General features: G+C 33.9%; 1 protein-coding gene across 5 annotated transcripts in view; it reads right to left on the bottom strand.

Moving 5' to 3' along the window:
• LRP1B (LDL receptor related protein 1B) overlaps positions 1–24,124 on the bottom strand; it is a 1,884,722-nt gene that overhangs the window by 551,434 nt on the left and 1,309,164 nt on the right. For all 5 annotated transcript variants that reach the window (XM_084998912.1, XM_084998914.1, XM_021076285.2 and 2 more), the window contains one exon: positions 8,247–8,396. In XM_084998912.1, coding sequence (XP_084855038.1) covers positions 8,247–8,396 — 150 coding nt within the window. The remainder of the gene's footprint in view (positions 1–8,246; positions 8,397–24,124) is intronic.

Below are 24,124 nucleotides of genomic sequence, written 5' to 3'. Positions count from 1 at the left end.
AAAAGTCAGTTAGAAATCTAACTTTGGTGGTAGACAGAATTATGTTAGAGACCCAGCTATGACCTTGAACCACTCACATTCAGAGGTAATGCTGCAGTCTCAACATCTCCTTTGCATAGTGTCTACTAGCATTAACATGTAAATTTAGAGTAGATGCTCTCTAAACAATTGTCATTGAGATAAACCATACAGCATAATGGATAAAAGAATATGATTTTAGAAAACAAATATATATATAATTTTTTAAAGAAATGAAGATATATAGTAAAAATTGGAGCATTCTGTATAGGCTTTTTGAACCTAGCTATTTTTAATTAAAATATATTTTAGAGAACAGTTCAAATAAATAGAGATTTATCTTATTTTTAATAGCTGTATAATATTTCATCATATATGAGTATTTTGTGATTTTTTTGGCTACACCTTTAAAATCCACATGTATGTTTTTGTTTCCCCAGACTTATCTAATTACGAGTATACCGCTTCAAAGTATTTTCTTTCATATATCTCAGTGTGCATAATGTAACTCTATGTACAAGACAAATTCTTGAAAGAAACACAAGCTTTAGAGACTAGAGTCACGTGCTAAAAAGCCTGTGACACTGTTTATTAACCAGGTAACACTGAACAACTGGTTTAGGATAGCTGAACCTCAACTGGGAGTCCTGAAATGAGCAGAGTTCATGGTATCTCTCTCCAGGGACTGCTGTAAGAATTACATGAACTAAAATCTGCAAAATTATTTGCAAATAATTATTATTTTTATTACTAAGGAGAATAATGCTGCTAGGCCCAGCTCTGAGAGACTACCTTTAAGAGACCAAAACATTCCAAACATCAAAGTTTTTGTTTAACTTGGGAGCTCTTTCACTTATGTGTTTGGGGATAGTCTCCCTCTACCACTCCTCTCCTCCCTTGTCCTCCTCCTTCTTCCATTAAGCTGTTTAGTTTAGAGAACATACATAATTCAACATAGTGCCTCTCTTCTTGCATTTCTATATACAGGTGTATATAGAATATGTGTCAAGAACTATTTACCACATTTTTCAGACTTATCATGTTATTCATTTTCTTCCCTTCAATTCAAATCCTTATATTTCAAAGTATTTTCTTTTACTATATATTCCAATATATATTTAAATTGTATAGTATATTGATGGTTGTGATCAGTCTAAACATTTGCCTGCTTTGATTGAAAATATATATTTTGATTGCTGTGGCAAATGTTTGGTTAGTAGATGGCCATTGTTTTATTTATTCATACATTCTATTGTTACTTACTGAAAGGTACTCAATGCAAAGCACCTTGCTGTGTATGCATACACGAATAAAAAATGGTTGGTCCCAAATTATGTAGAAGTGAGACATGTCCACTCATTAGAACAGACAAAAAGTTTTCGACCATACTTGACAAACACAAAGAGGTTCAGAGGAGGGAAAAATTTCAAGTCACTGTGGTAGAGTTGAAATAGGCCTTGAAGGGTGGTATTTCACTCATTCGGGTAGCTGATAAGTATGGAAGGCAGTTAAAGAAATAAACTGGGCGTCATTCAATGCCTGGATGTACTACAACTGTGGGGCAGAGGGGAATGAAATTGAAAGCAGAGTTATGACAGGGAAGGCTCTTCCTGGTAGTGGAAACAGCACTTAACTTGAGTCAGGATTTCTGGGCTTGAGCCTCAGAGGACTGAGTTTTCACAAATCTTATGCACCCTGTTCGCTAATAATGCTTTGAGTTTTAGCAAAATTTATTGACCTGAAGTTCCTTTATATATAAGGTAAAACTAATAATGTTGTGACAAACCACTTTGGTGAATGTAAAGGAGAGGGAAAAAAAGAGCATTTCAGAGTAAGTTCTGAGCACTTATTTCAGCCTCTAAAATACAGCTAATACCACAGCAAGTCTGAATCTTGCAGGTCTTAATGGCTTGGTGACTAGCCATTAAGAGATGTGAAGAGCAGAAAGAAGTCAAGGAGCTGCAATAGCTGCCCAAACAAAATGTTAGTACCTAACTAGACTGTTAAAGGAAAGCAAATAAACAACAAAACAAACAAAGGGGCAGACCTATCGGACAGAAAAAGAAAACTGGCAATCCAAGGAACAGTGGAAGGGAGGGAGAATTCAAAGATGGAAAGTCAGGGAAGACGGGGGAGAGTCTTGTAAGATGTAAGATCTCCTTTGAAACTAAGTTTCGGCCACTTTTCACATTTACAAGGAGAGAAATATTTGGTAAGTTTTATTAAAAAAAAATACTCTGTACTTGACAGCATGTAAAGTGGATCTGTGTTGTACAAAACAGAGGAAATACCTTCTTAAGGTAGGCTATTGAAGTCAAGAACTTTCAAGTTATCAGACTTGCCACCTTGTCATAAGAATATAACATATAGAATACTTTCCGACTAGATTTCAGTGTGAATCTGCAAATACTCAGACTAAGGATCTTAATAAGACTAAATGCACCAGACTTACAGCCTGTCACTTGCTATCATTTATAATGTTCCATAGATGCCATGACAGCTTGCCATAATAATTTATCTTAGGAAGTAAAGTAGGAAAAAAAAAGTTTTTGATGAATTCTGCATGCCAATTTTACTGGATTGTCTATTGTATACACGTTTCAAATTTCTATTATTATTTATAAAGTATATTATATATCTGAGGAAATTTATGATTATGCAAATTGAGTGCTAGTTATGCTTTATTTTGAATAAATTCTAACATGTCATTACACCAAACAATAATTTGCTGAAAAGAATATAGGTAGAAATGAAAAACACAGATCATTGAGAAATTAGCTGAGAGAGCCTAAGTATAAGTAAAGATAAAGGTTAATTTTTTTGCCACTAAGATTGGAGGTTGCTTTTTATTTTTCCCAGTCAGCAGAGAGACGAGATGATTGTGCTTTGTTGTAGAAACTCTTGCGGCAACATTCAATGCATTTAATTCCCAACAATATTAACACTGCATTTCATTCTCAAGCAAATAAACATGACCTTCTCTGATATTCGATGGTCCTGTAACAATTTGAATCTGAGAGCCTTGGCTTCTTATGGCAAATTGTCTATGCACAGTATGAACAAATATCCTTATGGGCTATATTTGGTAAAGCATTTCAAGGGCTTCCTGAGAGGGCAAATGACCCATTTATTTTGATTAACAACTTCTTTAAAATAAATGTATTCATAACCAATCAAGAGAAGTCAACTTTTTACTCATTACAGGGCTGATAAAAGACTGAAAAAGCATATAGAATATGCCTCTCTATCCCCTTGATTGATCCCCACAGTAGCCAAAATTCAATATCCTTCTGATATTTACATATTAAGCCCATTCTGCCAAATTGCTACTTGAAATAGATCAATAGTATATTTAAAATGTGATTGAGAACACAGAAAAATTCAACTGAGGGGGCTTAAGTAAGCATTCATAGAAAATGTGTAGTTATTTATTTATTTTTTTGCCTTTACCTGTGATTCAAATGTCCCTTTATTTTAAAGAGAAGTTTGCCAATTTTTTGCAAGTGATACTAGATCAGATGGATGTTGTAGTTAGATTTATACAAAAGTATAAATCAATTCTAAAACAAGTAATTTAAGCAATTCTGTGTTTCAAACATCTACCAAATTCTCACCTAAAAGTCAAAATTATAATTTTGCTCAACTTCTAAAATAGACTAATATGAACTCTAACATAACTTCAAACATAAATTTTATTTTTAGCCACAATTTGTATTGCTTCTCCTATATTATTTCAACTTAGATAGTGATTAATTTTAAACTATGTCCTGAACTCTAGAACAACTCATTAGTGATAAAAATCACACAAGTTGTTAAAACTTTATAGCTCATATGGTCAAAGCCCATATTTTCACAGAATAGGAAAGTAAGGACTAGAATTTAGTGGTTGTCCCATATCCACAATAGTAGGAACAGGAATCTAAAGTATACTTCTTCAATTGATAAAATAATATTAATGATTTCTAAGGTTATATTTAATTTCTAAAAGTCTATAATTTAACCATATAATGAAAGCATATATATATATAAAATGAAGGAATATATATATATATATATATATATATATATAAATATCCTTTGATATTCAAGAGGAACATGCCATGTAAACTTTGGAATTCCTATCTACAAATACCATGGTAAATATAATTTCCAAAGATCATGCAGTACCACAAAACAAAACAAAAAAAAGTAGATAGATATTTGAATCTCAATAAGAATACTGTATAAGCACTGGATTAATATATGAGCTTAGCTCATAAGGAGTGAGCATGGGGAGAGGGTATGAGTGTGGGTTTACTCATACCCCTTGTAATGCCCAGGACTCAAACTCTTGCCCTAGCAAAACTTGACAAATTACCACATGACACTTTTTAATGGACTGTATGAAGATCGCCTACGATTGAATAAGATGATAACTATTAAATCCATGAATGCCAACGATTTTCTATACAGACATAGAGATTTCTTCATTTGCTTGAGTAATTCCTATATCTTCACTTCTATTTTAAGTCTGTGATTCATTGGCCCAAGGTCTTCCCTGTCTCATGTTAAAAGTACCGAATATAGGTAAGTTACCATCCTGCCATTTCCTGAATTCCACTTTAATTTTCTCCAAATATTATTAAGCCTATTTCTGTCAGTACATTTGTTTTATTTATGTATTTTCCATAAATTGATACACGTGAGTACAATATATGCAGTCTGCTCTCAAACTGATATGCCGAGAGGTAAAAGGGAAGTGTGTTAAACGGAATCCATAAATAACCCACAAACCCTACTTTTAGTCAATAGTTTTAACCTTCTTCCCCAAATAAAGGCACTTAACAATAAATGGCATCTTGATTAATTTGTGATTACCTCACTGTCTACTGCAGACAATAATGATCAGGAAAATGCCCAAAGTTATGAGGAAAAGGTGAATAGAAATGAACAAAAAATATTCTGTTATCTGAAAACTAGGTAATCAATAGCTGAATATAACATAGCTGACTATACACAATTTTATAACATAAACCATTTGAAAATCATGTAGGAAGATGTTTTAAAGTAACCTTATTATATCATGAAACTGAAATATATTCATAAAAGAAAATTCCTTTAAAAAGGACTGCTAAATATCAAGAAAAATTACCTAAGAAAACTAAGCAGTAGGTACAATTTTAGAGCTACTGGCTCTTGTTTTTGAAAGCAGAAAGTATTGTGCTTGTTCGCTCTAACAGCTGGAGAAAGACATTTTTTAAACTGGGGAAGAATATAATGTTCGAAGTTATAGTCTAGTCAGCTTGTATCTGGTAACTGGAAAAGTACCTTGGTTAGTTTGGGCTGCTCTAGTAAAAACACCATAGACTGGGTGATTTAAACAACAGAAATGTATTTTTCACAGTTTTGGAGGCTGCAAGTCCAAGATCAGAACACCAGCATTTTCTCGCTGAGTTCTCACAAGGCAGGCAGAGGGGCATGCTCTCTGGTCTTTTCTTTAAAGGACAAAAATCAGTCATGGGACCTCTAATGTCATTACCTAATTACCTCCCAAGGTAAAGGCCCCACCTCCTAATACCATCACACTAAGGGCTTCAAAATATGAATTTGGGGGAAAACACATATTCAGCCCAGAGCCAAAGGTGTTAAAGAGTCTTTATCAAACAGCCGTTGTATACAACGTGTAAAGCACTTCTGACCAAGTGACTCACTGGAGAAAAGGTAAGTCACAGACAACACTGTATTCGAACCATGGTAAACTCAAACCATGTCTGACCTGGTAATTATCAGAAGCACTTGTAAAGATTGATTTTGATGTAATTAAAATACTTTTGTATACTTTTTTCAAACAAAGCATTTGAAAATATAACATAAAGATTGAAAAGTATATGAACAACTAAAGCAGTTTTTGTTGGTTCACATGGCATTTCTCACTCTTCTCGGCCTTTTAACCAAAAACTTAAAATTTTATTCTTCCACCATATATATATATTTTTATTCTCTTCTCCCTGCTTTGTCCTATATTCTTTTTCTTTCTTTCTGTCTTTATTTATTTATTTTGGTCCTTAACAATTACCTATAAATTCTGTGTATATTCTATCTTCCTTATTGTCTGTCTTCCTTGCTTTTCTGCAAATTTGATAAAGTCAGGATTCTAACCACAATATGAACATATATACCAGTGTTTGGCATATAGTAGGTGGTAGAAAATATTTGTTGAAAAGATGAATGGAGTTGAGTATCCACTGCTGTTAGGGTAACTTTTAAGAGAAGTATCAAAGTGTTTGTGAAACTTAGATGTAGCAATCTTAGTCTTTGGATCTTCAACTTGGTTGAAGCATTAAATAACTGCTTTATTTTAATCTGGGTATTACCAAATACCTACTGCTTTACCTGATTTTAATTTTTAAAGCTTTTTCAATTTGTTTTATATACACTATTCCAAGTAAAACTGGGAACTTCAAAGAGTTACAATTTATATACTTTGAACTTTAAAAAATTGTGAAATGTAGAGTTATCTTGTGGTGCAGGGCATTAAGGAACCAGTGTTGCCACTGCAGCAGCTTGGGTTGCTGCTGTGGCATAGATTCGATCTCTGACCCAGGAACTTCTACGTGTTGTAGGAGGGCAAAAAAAGCAAAGAAAAAAAAATGGTGAAATATGTCTCAAGTGATTATTAATTTAGTGAAACACACAGATCCAATCACTTAACATTCATCACCTAGGTAGTCTGAGGAGCTGGTATTCTCTGGTATATAACAGGTCACTTCATATTACAATTATTTCTTGTCCCTGGATGTGCAATTTCAGTGTTGCTATATGCAAATTTCTCCTTAAAAATTTCTAATGGTAATGATTCATAATCCCCTGGATAGTGGTAAGGTTCTTCTTTTTTTACTTTTTTACTGCCCTTTTAATATGACTATACTATTCAGCCTCAGCAGGAAGCAAGTTCTCACCCTTTATACTATCCCCAAAGAGAATGAGTAGAAAAGTTCTACAAGAAGAAGGGGGAATCTGAATGGAAGGGCAAATTCAGAGATAAGCTAAAGAAGTCACTCTCCTACTTCTCTATGGTGATGTCCTTTACATTTTAAACCCTCAAAATGCAGATGTATTTTGATGTATCCAATTAATGTATTAAGAATAGAGGAATTAATAGGTTTTGGATTTCATCCAAACATTCTTTTTTTTTTTTTTTTTGCTAAAATGGATTATTGCTCAGTTTTTGTAGATTTTTTTCATAGCATTGTGTTCTGTAAGTCTGGTATTCATTTCTTACAGCACTGTTGGTAGCTATCATGTTAGCAAAATAAGTTTTTATAAAGCCTATATTTTTCTCTGTGGCAATGATTTTTATTATATATAAAGCATGTATATACATGTATGTGCGTGTTTGTATATATATTCACTAAAAGTAAATGATATTCCTTGAAACGTTTTGACATACTTTTAACATGCTTCCTCTAATTTACTGGGTTCCTTGGCTATATTATTTACTAGCTTGGGTTGATTTCATAGAATATATTGGAATGCAATTTTTGAAAACATAGTGTGGGTGTTGCTTTTGGGATTATTGCAGTTTACCAAGCCAGAGTTTAAACTCTGCTATTTTTTTACTCAGGTCACTTCAAATGTGTACAAATACACATAAAATAAAATTTTCCTGTTTATTTGGTAAAGGTGGATAATACAAAATAATATTATTTTCTTATTGCCTTATGAGACAATTGCAAATAAGTTCCTGCTCTAAAATAACTACTTGTCAGATACAATCTTTGTGTTTATGTGTGTGTGTGTTTAATAATGAATTTTTGTGGGAGATTAATTTTAATCATTGGTCAGCGAAACCTGTGGCTTTGTTTCTTCAATTATCTGTGTAGATAAGGTGATCCTTTATAAGCAGAGTTAACATTTTACCTTATTGTGACAAATACACAGGACTCTTTTGAACACTGTAGTAGAACACAGAAAATAACTGTAAAATAATACCAAGAATAATAATAAGCCATGAATCAATAACAGTAAATTAGTATTGCTAACAGCACTAAGCCCCTGACTTGATAATCTTATAAGTCTATATGCTAAGGTTAAAAAAAGAAAAAGAAAAACAAAACTCTCATAGAGATGCTCAATTTGAATGTGCTTTTGATGTTAATGGAGCAGTAACTTTTCTAAGCTTTAACAGGTCATAATTAATCAACCCCCAATCAATGCAAGTATCCTAGCTATAGAACCGTTGCACTTACCCATGATGGTGAGGGCTGTAGCTTTTGTTAATTCTTCTTTCATTGACTCTATTACTTCTAAATTACTGCCATCCAGGTTGCATCTATTTATGGTTCCATTTCCTGAACTGATCCAATAAAGCTTGTTTTCCACATAGTCTATTGATAGACCTGTAATTAAATTACAAAACTTAAACATAATGGCAGCCACTTAAATTGTAATATTCACTCATTTGATGGGGAAAAATATGTTAAAAGGTGAGATTTTTGTCTTCGAAAATAAGACCTGGCTAGCAGGGAACTATACACATACTCTTTAACTATTGGTAACACAATATACTTTTATATAAATACTTAACTGTATCTCTGTTGACTATCACAACAATCTTTTTGACACTAAGAGGAATGACTGTTCCACTTTATATACACGAACGATAATATCCAGAATAGTTAAGAAATCTACTTGAGGCCATGGCTATTAAGTGGACATTTCAGAAATTTAAGAAAATTTCTAATCTGAGTGCCCTCTTCATTACACTCCTATGTCTCAGAAAGTTTTAATGAGAAAATACTCATTTGGGATATTAATTTTATTAATGAAATGTATAATTTCTCTCCTACTTTTCATAAAATTTACTTTAGGAAGTTATAGATTTAAATAGTGGCTTTAGGAGTTTCCATTGTGGCTCAGCAGGTTAAGAACCCAACATATTGTCCATGAGGATGCGGGTTCAATTCCTGGCCTTGCTCAGTGGTTAAGGAGCCAGCATTGCCATGGCTGTGGTGTGGGCCTGCAGCTGTACTCCGATTCAGACCCTAGCCTGGGAACTTGTATATGTTGCAGGTGTGGCAGTAAAAAATATAAAAATAAATAAATAAATACATAAATAAATAAATTGATGGTTTCGATAATTTTCAAATAAACCCAAGTTAGGAGAATTTCAACAATTAGTAATTTCACTGAAGCACATCAGTGAACTGGGCTCATTTAGGGGCTGCCATCAAGAAATAGAGCATTCAGCCTATAAGTGAACTAAGTCAAAGGCTAAAGACCACTGTCCCTGCATAGTGTGTCTCTGTGGGTTATCCTTATTGCAGTTTATGGATAATTTAATATAATGTAAGCGTGTACATGGCTTTGTGTCTCAGGACATATATGTTTTGATTGCCAAGAGTACAATATCTATTTAATTATGGACATGCCCAATAGGCTCAAGATCCACACCATAACAGTAACTCTGAGGTTCTATGTTGGTTTTCTGTAATCCACAATGACTTGTGAAAATGCACATGTTAGTATATACTCAGGCATACAAGAAATAAATTGTTTCTGGGGCCTCCATCAAAGAATGAAGTGAACAAACGACAGAAAATTCCCTTCCTTATTAAAAAAAAATATATATATATATATGATGAATAAAAGGAAGGAAAGAAGAAAGGAAAAATGAAGGAACAAAGATAGGAAGAAGACAATTGGAGAGAATCACATCAGTTCAAGTTCATTAAGAAAGTGATTACATAGCCCCAAATATTCTCAACTACAGTTAGTTTCAGTCCAGAGACTAGAATTGATTCACCAGACCACTATTAATCAAGTGGTCATAATAAAACAAGTCTATACAGTATACCAGCTATTTACTGACTTATTTGTCACTGTTTTCCTAATAGAAGTCTGGAAGGTTCACCAGAAAACTTACAATGCATAAAATTAGATGCTGCAGGGATAAAGTTTTCAGATTTTTATTTATTTATTTTAATAACCACTGTGGGTTATTGCCTTTGATTAGTATGAAAAATAATCAAAAACTATCACCATTTATATTTTATTATGAAATCTGTTCATCATTCTATATTTTTATGAGAAAAAGTTTGGTTATTCTGCAGGTACTTTCTAAGCCACTTCCACACATCTTTTCTAGTATAAATACATCCTGGTTTAGATCACTTACTTTTCAGATGTGGTCTATTTTACTTTCTACTTAGTTGAGAATCTAAAGCATTTAATTCTATCTTTAATCAACAATGACTCATTGGAGTTCCCATTGTGGCTCAGTGGATTAAGAACCCGCCTAGTATCCATGAGGATGTGGGTTCAATCACTGGCCTTGCTCAGTGGGTTAAGGATCTGGTATTGCCTTGAGCTGTAGCAGCTCAATACCAGATCCTTAACCCACTGAACAAGATGGGTTGCAAGATGAGCTGCATCACAGATATGGCGTTACTGTGGCTGTGGCATTGGCCAGCAGCTGTAGCTCTGATCGGACCCCTAGGCTGGGAACTTTCGAATGCCATGGGTGAGGCCCTGAAAAACAACAACAACAAAAAAACCCACAACCCCCCCAAAAAAAACCCTAAATACAATGAATCATATCTTTACTACGGATATACGATACCAAATATAACCCCAAAATTTCTGTTGCTGAATTTTTAGCAAAAATCAAAATAACAAATACATTTATGTAAAATTCCCTTTAAGAAAAGTTACCTATCCCCCTAGGTATTTCAAATTTTACCTATCAAGCCAAACCATCAGAGAGGTATTTGCATTTATAGATTGCTGAGGCTGTGTCTCTCTCTGAATCTCTTGCTGAACTGAGCTCTGGCATTGTGCCCTTGGTTTAAATGAAAGATGCTATTAAGAAGTAGCCATAGGAAACCCACTATTATACTTCCCAGGATACACTGCTGAAATAATACATCACATTGTGACCTCTTTATATAAGGACCCATGGGAGACATTTCTTCCAAGGCTTGGTGCCGGAAAAAGCTTTATGTAGAAAATATGAAATTGTAACTGATCGTATTTCTCTCTTTGCTTTGGCTGCAAAGAAACTGAAGAGTCAGATTTGCGACCCATCTCCAGCAATTGTAAAAGAATTGCATTTATACCACAAACTATTCTCCTGGCTTCAACAGACTAATCTATTATTTTCCTTCATCCTGATTTTTAAAATCAGTATTCTTGTCTGTCCTGTCTTAGGGAATGTGTTTAGGTTTCTTCAAACCCTTTTTTGGAAGGAAGGGTACATACTGAGTATGCTCAACCCCAAATTAAACCATAATGTCAAACTTTCTTATCTACTTAAAACTCTACAGTTTCTAGACTCAAACATAGGCTGTGAAAAGCAGTTATACGGAGCAGGGAAGTTACACACTTGGGTCAGATTTCCTCCATTTTTACTATTCAACATCTTTGTTCCTGAACTGCAAGGGCTGAGAAGAAAGGAGCTGTGTCAAAGAGCATCGTGGGAACAGAGAATAAAATTTATAAATATTAAATGAAGGAATGGGTTATTTAATTAACTCCATTATGAAAATTATAAGTTGTCCTTAAGGAGATCTGCCTCATAAAGTTGAATTTATTCCCACAACAGAATTTTTTAATAGCCTACTTATACCTATGTATTTTAACAATAGGGAGGGAAGGCAGTGATTCAATAAGCTACTTGGTATGGCTAGATTTTTTTACATCAGTAATAATTTAGAATAGTTTAGGATTAATAGTTATAAGTTCACAGGAAAAAAAATAAAGTTCCTATTTTAATTTATATGTGCATGTGATATGTTACCTCGGCACCTACATATATTTCCTCTCCTGTCAAGCATATTCATTTAACACCTGAAGGTTCTTGACCATGTTTATTCTCAGGTATTTAAAATAGAATTGAGGGAGTTCCCACTGTAGCGCAGTGGAAGCAAATCTGACTAGGAAACTGGAGGTTGTGGGTTCGATCCCTGGCCTCTCTCAGTGGATTAATGATCAAGCATTGCTGTGAGCTGTGGCATAGGTTGCAGATGCAGCTCAGATCTGGCTTTACTGTGGCTATGGCAAAGGGTGGCAGCTGCAGCTTGGATTGGACCACTAGCTTGGGAATCTCCATATGCTATGGGTGCAGCCCTAAAAAAGAAAAATAAAATAGAATTGAAGTATTTTCAAAATCCTATTATGAATTCAAGAAACTGGTGATATATTTTAAATTCATAGATATGAGTATGTTTATAAGTATATATTTATAAGGGTTATTAATATAAATGTTTTCACATCATGAGATGTTTTAATTTGGTTATTATTATACTTAAGTCTTAATGACATTGAAGAATCAATTGATGTCCATTTATTGGAATGATTTCTAAATTAGATCTCTGTTGTGCTATTCAAAAGATAAGTCACAAAGCCATAAACTAATAGTGGTTTTGATGCAATTGAAACTACTCCGTGATTTTTGAATACTAAGTCCATAGCTAGGAGAAAACAGATCACACGTAAGCATGTTTATTGAAGTGTCCTGGAACCTATGCAAGGAAATATAATTCTGTTTGTACTAGATCCTCAGAGTGGGTGACTAACGCTAAAAAATCCTCAAAAGGGCTGTAAGATCTGTCTGAGGAATATACCATTTGTAATATAGAGTCATTTCTGTAAAACATATTTATTTTAAAAATCACCTGGATCTAGTTATCAAAAGAGGAAACCTAGATTCAATAAAATATCAATGGAATAGAAGTCACCATTTAAACTGAAAACCCATAATGAATAGATAAACATACCTTTTAACCTATCTTTTTATTATTGTAAAAATGCAGTTAATCCATGAGTTTTCATTCTAATATTCATTATTTTAAGCCAAAGATTTCCCTTAATTTATTATTTAATTTGAACATTTTGATTTAAACTAGCTTATTTTAAAAAATTTGAACAGCGTAACTTGCCAAAATTATGTAATTGCTCTCATAATAGCAGCATGCTGCACACTGATCCAAGAAAAACTACATAACATTTAAAAAACATAACTGTATTTTTCTATATATTACTTTAAAAATTTAGCCCATTAAGTTTTTGGTGTTGTGACAATTAAGACTGGAAAGGTTATTTTTATGTGTCTGATTTCTTGTATTTTTTATATGGCTCAAAAGAAAATAAATATACCATACGATGTGGAATAAAAACAAGAATGAGAATATATAAAAAAGGGGAATTTTAAAAATTAAGTCTTTCTAGAGACAGTAATTCTGTCACTAGTCAAATTTCATTTCAAAATTTTCATCCCTTGACTGTGCATTATGATTATCTGGAAAGCTAGTAAAATAATGATCTTTAGTCCTCACTTCCAGAAATTCTAATTGACTTGGTTTATGTTGGTCCCAGGCATTGGTATTTTTAAGAAATCTCTCTGGGGCATTTTAGAATACAAAATTTAAGAAATTCCTTTTAAATGCTGTAAATTGTAATCTTTTAAATTTGAATATTTAAAAAGTTTAATGAGGGTTTTTAACTTTTGCTGGAAATGGGTATTTTGATGAGATCTTTGGCGACAGAGTAATACTAAAGTTGTAGGTGGGGAAAAGATAAGATAGTATAAATGTAGATGATTAACTTTAGGGCCTCTAGACATGTATAATAAATAACATGGAAATCTTCTAAACATTATCGTTGCAGTGTTATCTTCAGACAACAGAACGCAACTGCTGCTTCCGGAATTGTGAAAGCTGTAGACATTGGCTATTGAAAACACATCAAAAATGAGGAAATATCATAAAGCTGCATCCCCTACTATATCTGTGGAATAATTATACTCTTTTGGATGCTCCAAAATGAAGATCTTTTCTGAGTTCACCAGAACAGGCATGATCACTCTTGGGGCAGAACTTTCTCTGAAACACTGAACTTAATAACTCCAAAGGTACATAGTTATTCTATGGGGAAGTAGAATAGGATTAATAGCCTACTCACTGTTAGCCTATCCCAAGAAATGCTTTATTCCTCCTAAGAATGCTTAGGTTGTGTAAGAGAAAGAATAAATACCCTGGGGAAGCCCAGGACACTTTGTGCTCTTTTCCTACCTTTTCTCTGAAGTAAACTCAAATATAAGGTGCCATTCTCCAATTGCCTTGTCTATCTATGCCTCTCTGGGTTCATTTGACAGAAGGCTAGTCAGCCTTTAACTGGCTATGCCCTCACTTAACATACTGTGATGTTGTAATAACAAGAATAATCACCCCATATGATAGTGTCCAGCACATAGAAAGCACTCAATAAATGAAAGCTGTTTATTAGCGGTATACATGTTTAGATACCTTTTAAGTTAAAATCCTATTTATTTTTTTTTGGGGGGGGCGTACCCAAGGAATATGGATATTCCCAGGCTAGGGGTTGAATCAGAGCTGTAGCCACTGGCCTACACCACAGCCACAGCAATGCCAGATCCAAGTCATGTCTGCGACCTATGCCACAGTTCACAGCAGTGGTGGATCCTTAACCCACTCAGCGAGGCCAGGGATCAAACCTGCATCCTCATGGATGCTAGTCAGCTTAGTTTCTGTTGAGCCATGACGGGAACTCATAAAACAGTATTTCTAAAATTTGCAGTTATCTCTCAGATAATCCCTACAACAAATACTTCTAAGGTAATTTAATAATGATAAATTCTCAGATTGTGAATTTTATTTGTAATATAGTATTTTATCAATTGTACAGGCACATCAAAATAAGAAACTTTTTTTCTAGGAAAGCCAATAAAAAATATGTTTCAGGAGTTCCCGTTATGGTGTAGCGGAAACAAATCTGACTAGAAACCATGAGGGTGTGGGTTCAATCCATGGCCTCACTCAGTGGGTTAAGAATCCAGCGTTGCCAGGAGCTGTGGTATAGGTCACAGATGCGGCTTGGATCTGGCATTGCTGTGGCTCTGTTGTAGGCCAGCAGCAACAGCTCCAATTGAACCCCTAGCCTGGGAACCTCCATATGCCTCACGAGTGGCTCTATAAAGACAAAAAAGAAAAAAAAAAATGCTTCAGCCTGGGACAAAATGTTTGCAACCCACATATCCATCAAAAGACTAGTATCAGGAAAAATATTCTCAAAACTCAAGAGTTTAAAAAAATCAATAATGGAAAAATAAATGAACAGAATTCTCACAGAAGATAAACATGGCAAATAAGCACATGAAAAAGATGTTCAAAACCATAGAAAAATGCAAATTAAAATGACAATATCAAAACACTTAAAGAATGACTACAATAAAACTAGTGACAACAAAAATGCTGGTAAGAATTGCAGGAAAAAACTATGTAATTGACACACTGCTTGTAGAAGTATAAAACGGTACAGTCATTCTGAAAAACAATTGGGTAGTTTCTTATAAAACTGAGCATATTACTACTATAGGTCCCACCAATTGCACTACTGGGAATTTATCCCAGAAAAATGAAAACTTATGTTCACACAAAAACTTGTTCAGGAATGTTTATAACAGTTTCATTTGTGGTAGTCAAAAACTGGAATCATCCCATTTCCTTCAAGAGGAGAGTAGTTAAGTAAACTATGGTATATACACACTATGACATACCACTCGGCTTTAAAAAGGATAAAAAATTAATACATGCAAAAATTTTGATGACTTTCCAAGGATACAGACTGAGTGAAAAAAGTCAATCCAAAAGGTTACTTACTGTGCAATTCCATTTATATAACATTTTAAAATGACAGGAATCCCCTGGTGGCTCTCTGTGTTAAGGATCTGGCATGTCACTGCTGCAGCATGGCTTCAATTCCTGGATTGGGAACTTCTGCATGCTGTGAGTGTGGCCAAAAATAAATGAATAAATAAAAATTTAAAAAATAAAATGATGAAATTTTAGAAATGGAAGACAGTATTGTGAGGAGAGAGGAAGGAGGTGATAGGCAGAAGGGAGTAGGCATGGTTATCAAAAGGCATCAAGAAAGGAGTTCCCCTGTGGGCCAGCAGCTTAAGAAGCCAACCTCATTTCAGTGTTTCAGGTCATTGAGTCATTACTGTGGTGTGGGTTCGATCCCTGGCCCAGAAGCTTTCATATGCCAAGGGTGCAGCCAAACAAACAAACAAAGAAAAACCAGGAAGGATTTTTGTAATGTTGTGATGTTGTGATAGTGGAATATTCAGTACCTTATGTTTTTTTTCCACTTATTCAGTATCTTGTCTGTGGTATTGGATGTAACATCCTAAAAGTTGTGATACAGTTGTATAGATCTAAGTATATTAACACATGCAAATTAATACTAGTAAAATGTAATGTGAATAAGACTGGTGGATTGTAATAAGGTCATTATCTGGGTTGTGATATTTTGCTATAGTTTTACATAATATTCCAGTTGGGGAAAATTAGATTAAATATACATGGAACCTCTCTGTATTGCTTTTTTAAAACCGCATGTGAGCCTAAAATTATCTCAAAATTTTCAATTAATAAAATTAACAAAAAATGAGTATTCAGGGAATCAGAATATGGCAAACCAAAACATACCACTTTAGTTCAGAGATTATTTTGAGTTGGAGATGATTAAGAAAGTAAAGACATCAAAAATAAAAGCTCTCTCCCCTCCCTTTTTGCTAATAGCAGGCTTAGTTTCTTAATTACTACAGACATGTCTAGACTCTTACTAGCTCAGAAATGGTACTAGGAAGAAGCTACATTAAAAAAAAATTGCTAAAATATCCCCTATATCTTTCCTTAGTTTTCCTCGGGTCGTTACCTTCTTGAAGTTTGCCAATAGCATTGAGAACTTTGTCTAGATACTCATGTTGCAACAGAACAAAGGGTGGGGAAAAAAAATGTAATTGTAATGTATACATGTAAGGATAACCTGACCCCCTTGCTGTACAGTGGGAAAATAAAAAAAAATATAAAATAAAATAAAATAAAAGTCTAAAATCTTTTTCCTTTAGCTTTTCATTCCTCTAAAAATTTATTGTTCTTTGATTAGATGCTGCATAAGCACAAGTTCTACCACTTCTTTGAGTTACTCATCAGGGAGTTTCTCTCACATGTATATGAGCTAAATGAGTTAATAAACTCTGTTTTCCTCTTGTTAATTTGTCTTTTGTTAGTCTAATTTCCATGGCCCTAGTCAGAGAACCTAGGAAAGCAGAGGAAAGAGTTTTTTTTTTTTTTTTTGGCTTGTTTTTGTATTCCTTCCAGGGCAAGTATCTATACTGTCCTTATCTTGAATTCATTTTGACTATTCCTTGAAATCATCCTCTCTATTCACCCTGCTTTAAGAAGTCACGGATGACATACAGAGGTACAGAACTAATTCAATGAGTTCCTTGTTGCTGACTGTTATCAAGTTAAGGTTTCAACATCTCTTCCATCTTTCCTCACATAAATCATCTTACCTGGGACAATTTACTCTATGTTCTGAGCTCTTGATAACTGTCAAAAATTATGTGCCAATACATGCAAAAATGGAGGAAAACCAGAGTTAGTTGCAGGTTATTTCTTAAGAAGTGTTTTGTTCTAAAAGATCATTTTAAAAGTTTTAATACCTATAGCTGTATAATTTGCTGAAACTATATTTTATAGCTTGATAGGTAAACTAGAGCAAAATATATGTAAAAGCACTGAATTGTGTCATTTGAATATTTTAAAATTATAGTTCCTGTCAACATAACCCCAAATATTCCCTTATGTTAGATTTTATTTTCTCTAGATACTCAGAATGATTCAGTTTTTTAGACATAGAATGTTTTTGCACCTTTTATGCCTTTTTTTTCCCTTTTCTACTAACAGTAAGGAAAGCCTCTTCTCCTTAAAAACAAGAGAATGTTTTCTTCAAGGACCAGTTGAAATTTCAAAATATCACCAATTTGGTGAAAACTCATTCCTTTTTTTTTTTTTTTTTTTGGTCTTTTTAGGGCCGCACCCACAGCATATGTAGGTTCCCAGGCTAGGGGTGGAATCGGAGCTACAGCTGCTGGCCACAGCCACAGCAATGCCAGATCTGAGCCATGTTTGCAACCTACACCATAGCTCATGGCAACACCAAATCCTTAACTCACTGAGTACGGCCAGGGATCTCACCTGCAACCTCATGGTTCCTAGTTAGTTTTGTTTCTGCTGCGTGACGATGGGAATTCCCTACTTTTTCTTTCTCAGAAAGAATTAGTCGTTTCCTCTATTTTTAATGTTCACTTATATTATCTTTATGGTGTCTGGAAATAGTACTCATGAAAATTATTGGGTTTTGTTGCTTAATTCTACTAAAGATCTCATCAAATGGTTTATAATTTCTGTCTTTTTCCTTCACTGGACTATGATCTTCTTAATAATGGGTCCCAGGTGTTATTTTTGAGTCTGACATCCAGTATACACTTCATAACCTTTTTTAAATAAGCTTTTTAAAAAAATATTTCATAACATATGAAAGAATGAGTAAATGATCAGACTAAAAAAAGTAATAAATTTAAATTATTTGCGTATGTATAAATATGTAATTTAATTAAAAAAATTTTTTTGGTCTTTTTTGCCTTTTTCAGGGCCACTCCCACGGCATATGGAGGTTCCTAGGCTAGGGGTCTAATTGGAGCTGTAGCCGCTGGCCTATGCCAGAACCACAGCAACGCGGGATCCGATCCGCGTCTGCAACCTACACCTCAGCTCACAGCAACGCCGGCTCCTTAACCCACTGAGCAAGGCTAGGGTTCGAACCTGCATCCTCATGGTTCCTAGTCGGATTCGTTAACCACTGAGCCACAAGAACGCCCTATAAATATGCAATTTTAAAATCAGTTTGTTAATTCCCCTTGCCTTTTTGGTAATATATTCTTATTATTTCTCTTGGGGTTCATAGTCTTATATGTTGGTTGAGCTTCATATATAATAAAAGTGATTGTCCTGGTGTTCCTGTTTTGGCACCACGGGATTGGCAGTGTCTTGGGAGCAATGGGACACAGGTTTGATCCCTGGCCTGGCAAAGTGGGTTAAGAATCCAGTGTTGCCACAGCTGTAGCTTAGGTCACAGCTATGGCTCGAATCTGACCCCTGACCCAGGAACTCCATGTGCCATGGGGTGGCCAAAAATAGAGAAAAAAAAAAGTGATTGTACTGAGTAACAAGTATATAGAAATAATATAACTGCATTATATCAAGCAAGGAAACATATCTAGAAATTTGTTTTAACCTTATTTTTTAAAAGTCCTTGAGTTCTTCTGATATGGTAAAAGTGTTTATGAATGTTATCCATAAATAGATTTAAAAATCCATATTATACACCATAGAGGTTGGAATAATAAGTAATAAAAAGAATGGTAAGTTTCAAGGAGGTATACTTGAAGATTGAGTAAACAAATGACTTTTGGTTAGGATTACATCTAAATGAAGAGAAAATATCAAGAAAATAAAATATATACTACCCTAGATTCTTAAGAATAAGCCAATAAGGGTAATGCTGACTGACAAGCCAGGATGCTTCATATGAGGCTTAAGGGATAAAATTCATAATTCATAAACATTTTAAACACAGAAATGGCTTGAAGTAGTAAATTAAAATCCCCTGTTTTGTGAACTGCTCTGAACATTTAATGTGTTCAAGACTGAGCAATAAATCTTAATTGAAAATATTTAGTACAACAATGGATAACGGGAATGTTGATTTGCATTTAACAGAAACAAAGTTATTCAGACCAAACTGCCTGAAGGCTGCAATTACTTGGTCTTCAGTGATACACACTCATAAAATGACAGGTTGGTGTTTTGATAAGATTACAATGCACTTCTCTTTCAAGTTTGTCACACATATGCATTTAACAGCAAGCAAGTAAAGGAAATCCAGTGAATTAAAATATAAAAACAATACCACAAACCAGAAAGCCTAGTGTATCAGTGAGGTTACCGTTTAAAACATGCATTTAAAGGTTCAGAAATAATTAATTGTGAGGCACAATTGGTACAGAGATGAAATTGGTTCTTGCATATCCCTGGCTGCTTAGAAAAGCTGACTGCACTGTCCTAATTGGCTCCACATTTCTCAGGCATACATAAGCCCTAGATTTTTCTTTCCCACTTTCCATGCTTGAAAGAGTCCTGGTTTTATTCCCTGATCTTTGCTTGAGGTCAGATAATTACTATATGAAATCAGCCTCTCGGGGCATAACATAATGGTTAAGATTTAAAATGGCTTTGGAAGTAGATAAACTTGGTTTGAAATCCCAACTCTACCAGTCATCACTGGCAACAACTCACTTCTTTCAACAAGCCACAGTTTCTAAATTTATAAAGGAAGAATAAGAAAAGAAAGCCTTCCAGAAATGATTACTAGGAGGTGATTAATGAAAAACATTTTATAAGAGCTTGACATATTCTAAGTCCTTAACAAGTAGTTGCTATAATTATGTAATTTTTGTTGCCAAAGTGATGATTCTACATCATCAGCATCCATCCCAGTCTATGAGATGCACACACAAAGATGTAACTTCATAGTGAGAACACAGGTTTCATAAAGGCTGACAGAAAAGGACTGTTTTGAATTGATACTTCCCAGCCTCACCAGATAGAATATTGTGTTTTCCCTTTACATTCTGTACATTTTTTCTGAATAGTTTTCTATATATTTTTCCAAAATAATTTATAATCTAACAATCAATATGCATAAAGAGAAAAATCAACTGTACAGTAGCTCCTCCTTTCCTAATCACCTAATTTTCTTCATGGAAATGGTTTAGGCAATGCAGGGGTTTAAGTCAGATATTACCCAGACAGACACATCATGAAAAAGAAACTACAGTAATTTCAAATACCAGTGAAATCCAATAAATAAATAACACAGTCATAAATATTCCTATGTATATAAGTATTTCATAGGAATAACAGTGACCTAACTAACAAAAACAGGTCTGTACTTATTTTTTCACACATTCATATGTTCATTTATAGTACTAAAACCTCCCTTTTACAAATCATCTCAGGGGAATAGTTCTAAAAGAATCTTGTAAAGTGGAATTACAATGACATGAATTTTTGATAGCATTTCAAAGACTCTTCCATTATCAACTGTTTCCTTATGAGACTTAACCTTGATGCTACACTAAATAGCAGTTTAAATTTATATCTAAACACACCATTTTTTTTGTCTACTTATTTTCATCACAGCTCTAAATTGTCCATTAAGAGGGGAAGACAATAACGGAAAAAAAAAAAAAAAAGAGAGAGAGAGATAACATGGTACTCTGAATTATTTCAGTAAATTGTATAAATTAATTTAAACATAGGTTTCCAAATATATTTTAAGAAAATGGTTCAAGCACCTACAATGAAAATATTATAAATTAAACAGTTACTATACACCTACAGTTTTTAATCTATTTTAATCAGTACCTATAATACTCTTGAAACCAACATCAAATTAACTGTTCCTATTCCTCATAAAGAATTTAAAGTGACTGTAATATAGATAGGACTTTCCCACTATAAAGTTACTCACCAGTATATTTTTCATAGCTTACAAATAGGAGCCTTTCTACCCTATTGGGCTAGATCAAAATTTGCACTTGATAAGGTTGGAATGAATAATGGTTATGTCCAATAGAATTTGGTTTTATATTTATATTCTGTGCTAAAAAACAATGGTCAGTAGGAGAATAAATTGACCAATCGTATTTTCGCTTGTTCTTCCTTTTTATGAGAAATATCTGAGGCACTAATGAGAGCTGATGGGGTTCAAAACAGGCTGACCCCCAAAATTCTATGTTGACATGTTGATTATTTTGAATTAAAGTTATTTAAGAAATAGCTGGTAAAAGAAAAATAAGTGACAAATCTTTATTTTCCTGAAAGCAGGGGCCAATTCTCCCCTGGGAAGTTATCTTCCCTGTACCAAGAGGATAGAGGGCATTTTTAGACCCAGAGACAGGAAATTCAAGGCCAAGAAAACTGTATAAATAAACTTTGATACTTCATTAGTTTGCTAATGCAGGCCTAGACCCCTTTGTTTTGTCAAATCTTCACAAATAATTGTTTCTTTGCCCGAAAGGTATAAAAGCTACCTGCTATGGTCAATTCTTTGGGTATCATTCTTATGGGCCCCTATTTGTACAGAGTTAATTTTTTTTCCTATTAATCAGCCTTCTGTCCATTTAAATACAGACATATCTCATTTTACTATTCCTTGACTTGTTGCACTTTGCAGATACTGTGTTTTTTGCAAATTAAAGGTTTGTGGCAACTCTGAATTAAACAAATGTATCAATACTATTTTTTCCAAAAGATTTGCCCACTGTGTGTCTCTGTGTCACATTTTGGTAATTCTAACCAAATTTGATAACACTTCATTATTTGCTATGGTGATCTGTGATCAGTGGTCTTTGCCAATATGACTATGATTCATTGAAAGCTTGATGATGGTTGGTATATTTTATCATACCTTTAAAATTAAGGTATGTACACTTTTTTTAAGACATTGTGGTCACACATTTCCTAGACCACAGTATGGCATAAACATAACTTACATGTGCTGGGAAACCAAAAAAATTGTTTGACTATCTTTATTGTGTAATTTGCTTTATTTCAGTGGTCTGGAACTGAAGCTGCAATATCTTTGAGGTATGTCTGTATTAGACCAACCAAAAGAACCTAGAAAGGTATAGGAAAAACTTTTCTTCCCCTACAGAGCCAAATGGCCATAGGATTAGACAGGAAAGTGAAGAGAAACAGCAAGAGGAAAACATTTACATGTGGAGAACACAGACCATCTCTGCGATGCAACACAGTATTGTAGAGACCATCAGTTTTAGCACCTTGTTAACATGACTAGTAACCAGAAACAGAAAGTTACTGGGAAGAACTTGTAAGCAATACCTATCCGTGAACCACATCAAGAACTACTAGAGCAAGATGAGGAGGGACCAGTTGTCTATTTACCTTGGGGGAAGACCTGAGAGTAGAACCCAGTACTTCAAACTTCTTTGCCTCTACCATCAGCATTGAGATAAACCAGCATTAAATATTTGGTCATTTCGGAGGCTCACTTGGTTACCTATTTTCCTTTGCTAGATGTCTATGGATTTTTTTCAATATTTATTCTTCTCTGAACTCACTTATACCTACCAAATATTCCAGATAATCAAATCATTCAAATTCCAGCCTACTGGAATACACCTTCTACTACTACTCCTGACAGATTCTATTATTAAAGGCCAGATGTTCTTTTCATAAGTTTTACTCATTTAATCCTCATGAGAACTTTATACAGTAGACATTTTGCCTTGACTATGCAGATGAGGAAAACAAGTACCACCAAGCTAAAGATAATTTGTTCAGGGTCATTGAGCTAAATTCACTTAGTGACGTCTAAAATGGTTTAGGTTCTTGTGCCCTTAAAGGAAGAAGACAATGTCAAATATTTATTAACAGACTGAATATAAAATCTGGTACTCAACAAAAATCTGTTTATTGAATAAATGAATGTATGACTCACAAGTCATACCATTAATGCTGATTTAAGATATAGTCTGTAATCAGGTTCTGTGTTATATCTAGTGAAATAATATATCTTGCACAAATTAAAACTTAACAATATCATTTTGAATTTATTTTAAAGTAATTTTCAAATAACAATAAGCAATGTGAAGTAGATATTTAATTTTTGTTATTGAACACTGACTCATGATCCACACAGAGTTAAAAATATTTGGAGTGCAACATCTGAGGCGCCAACTATAATAGTAATAGTAAATGGCAACATGAATTCTTTTTCTCAGAAACTTTCTTTATGTAAGCTGTTAGCTTCCTTCTTTAATTTATTTGGAGTAGGAAAATGGAAATTTAGTATTAAAGAAGATAAGGTTTTTCCCATTATAAAAACAAGCATATAAATTAACATTTTGGTGTAACCTATGGCTACCACATTATAATGTAAGGACTTTATTTGTTCATACTATTTCAATCATACTCACTTTTCCACATTAAATATTCTGAACAACTCCAGATAAGCACCAACTGAATTGCTTTTGTTCAAATTAAGTCCTTTGTATGGGTTCTAATCTTGTAGAGTCCCTTGTTTCTTTTGTTCTATCATCTACACAGAAGTATTAACATTTCAATTTGCTTTTAATTTCTAACACTACCTTGAATTGCAATTGTGTATCAAA

This window comes from Sus scrofa, chromosome 15, assembly GCF_054392235.1.
Source record: "Sus scrofa isolate SSC_HxYL_T2T_F1_AM1 chromosome 15, Sscrofa_HxYL_maternal_Yorkshire_Landrace_v2.0, whole genome shotgun sequence".
Classification (NCBI taxonomy): domain Eukaryota; kingdom Metazoa; phylum Chordata; class Mammalia; order Artiodactyla; family Suidae; genus Sus; species Sus scrofa.
This window is presented reverse-complemented; position numbering and strand designations above follow the sequence as displayed.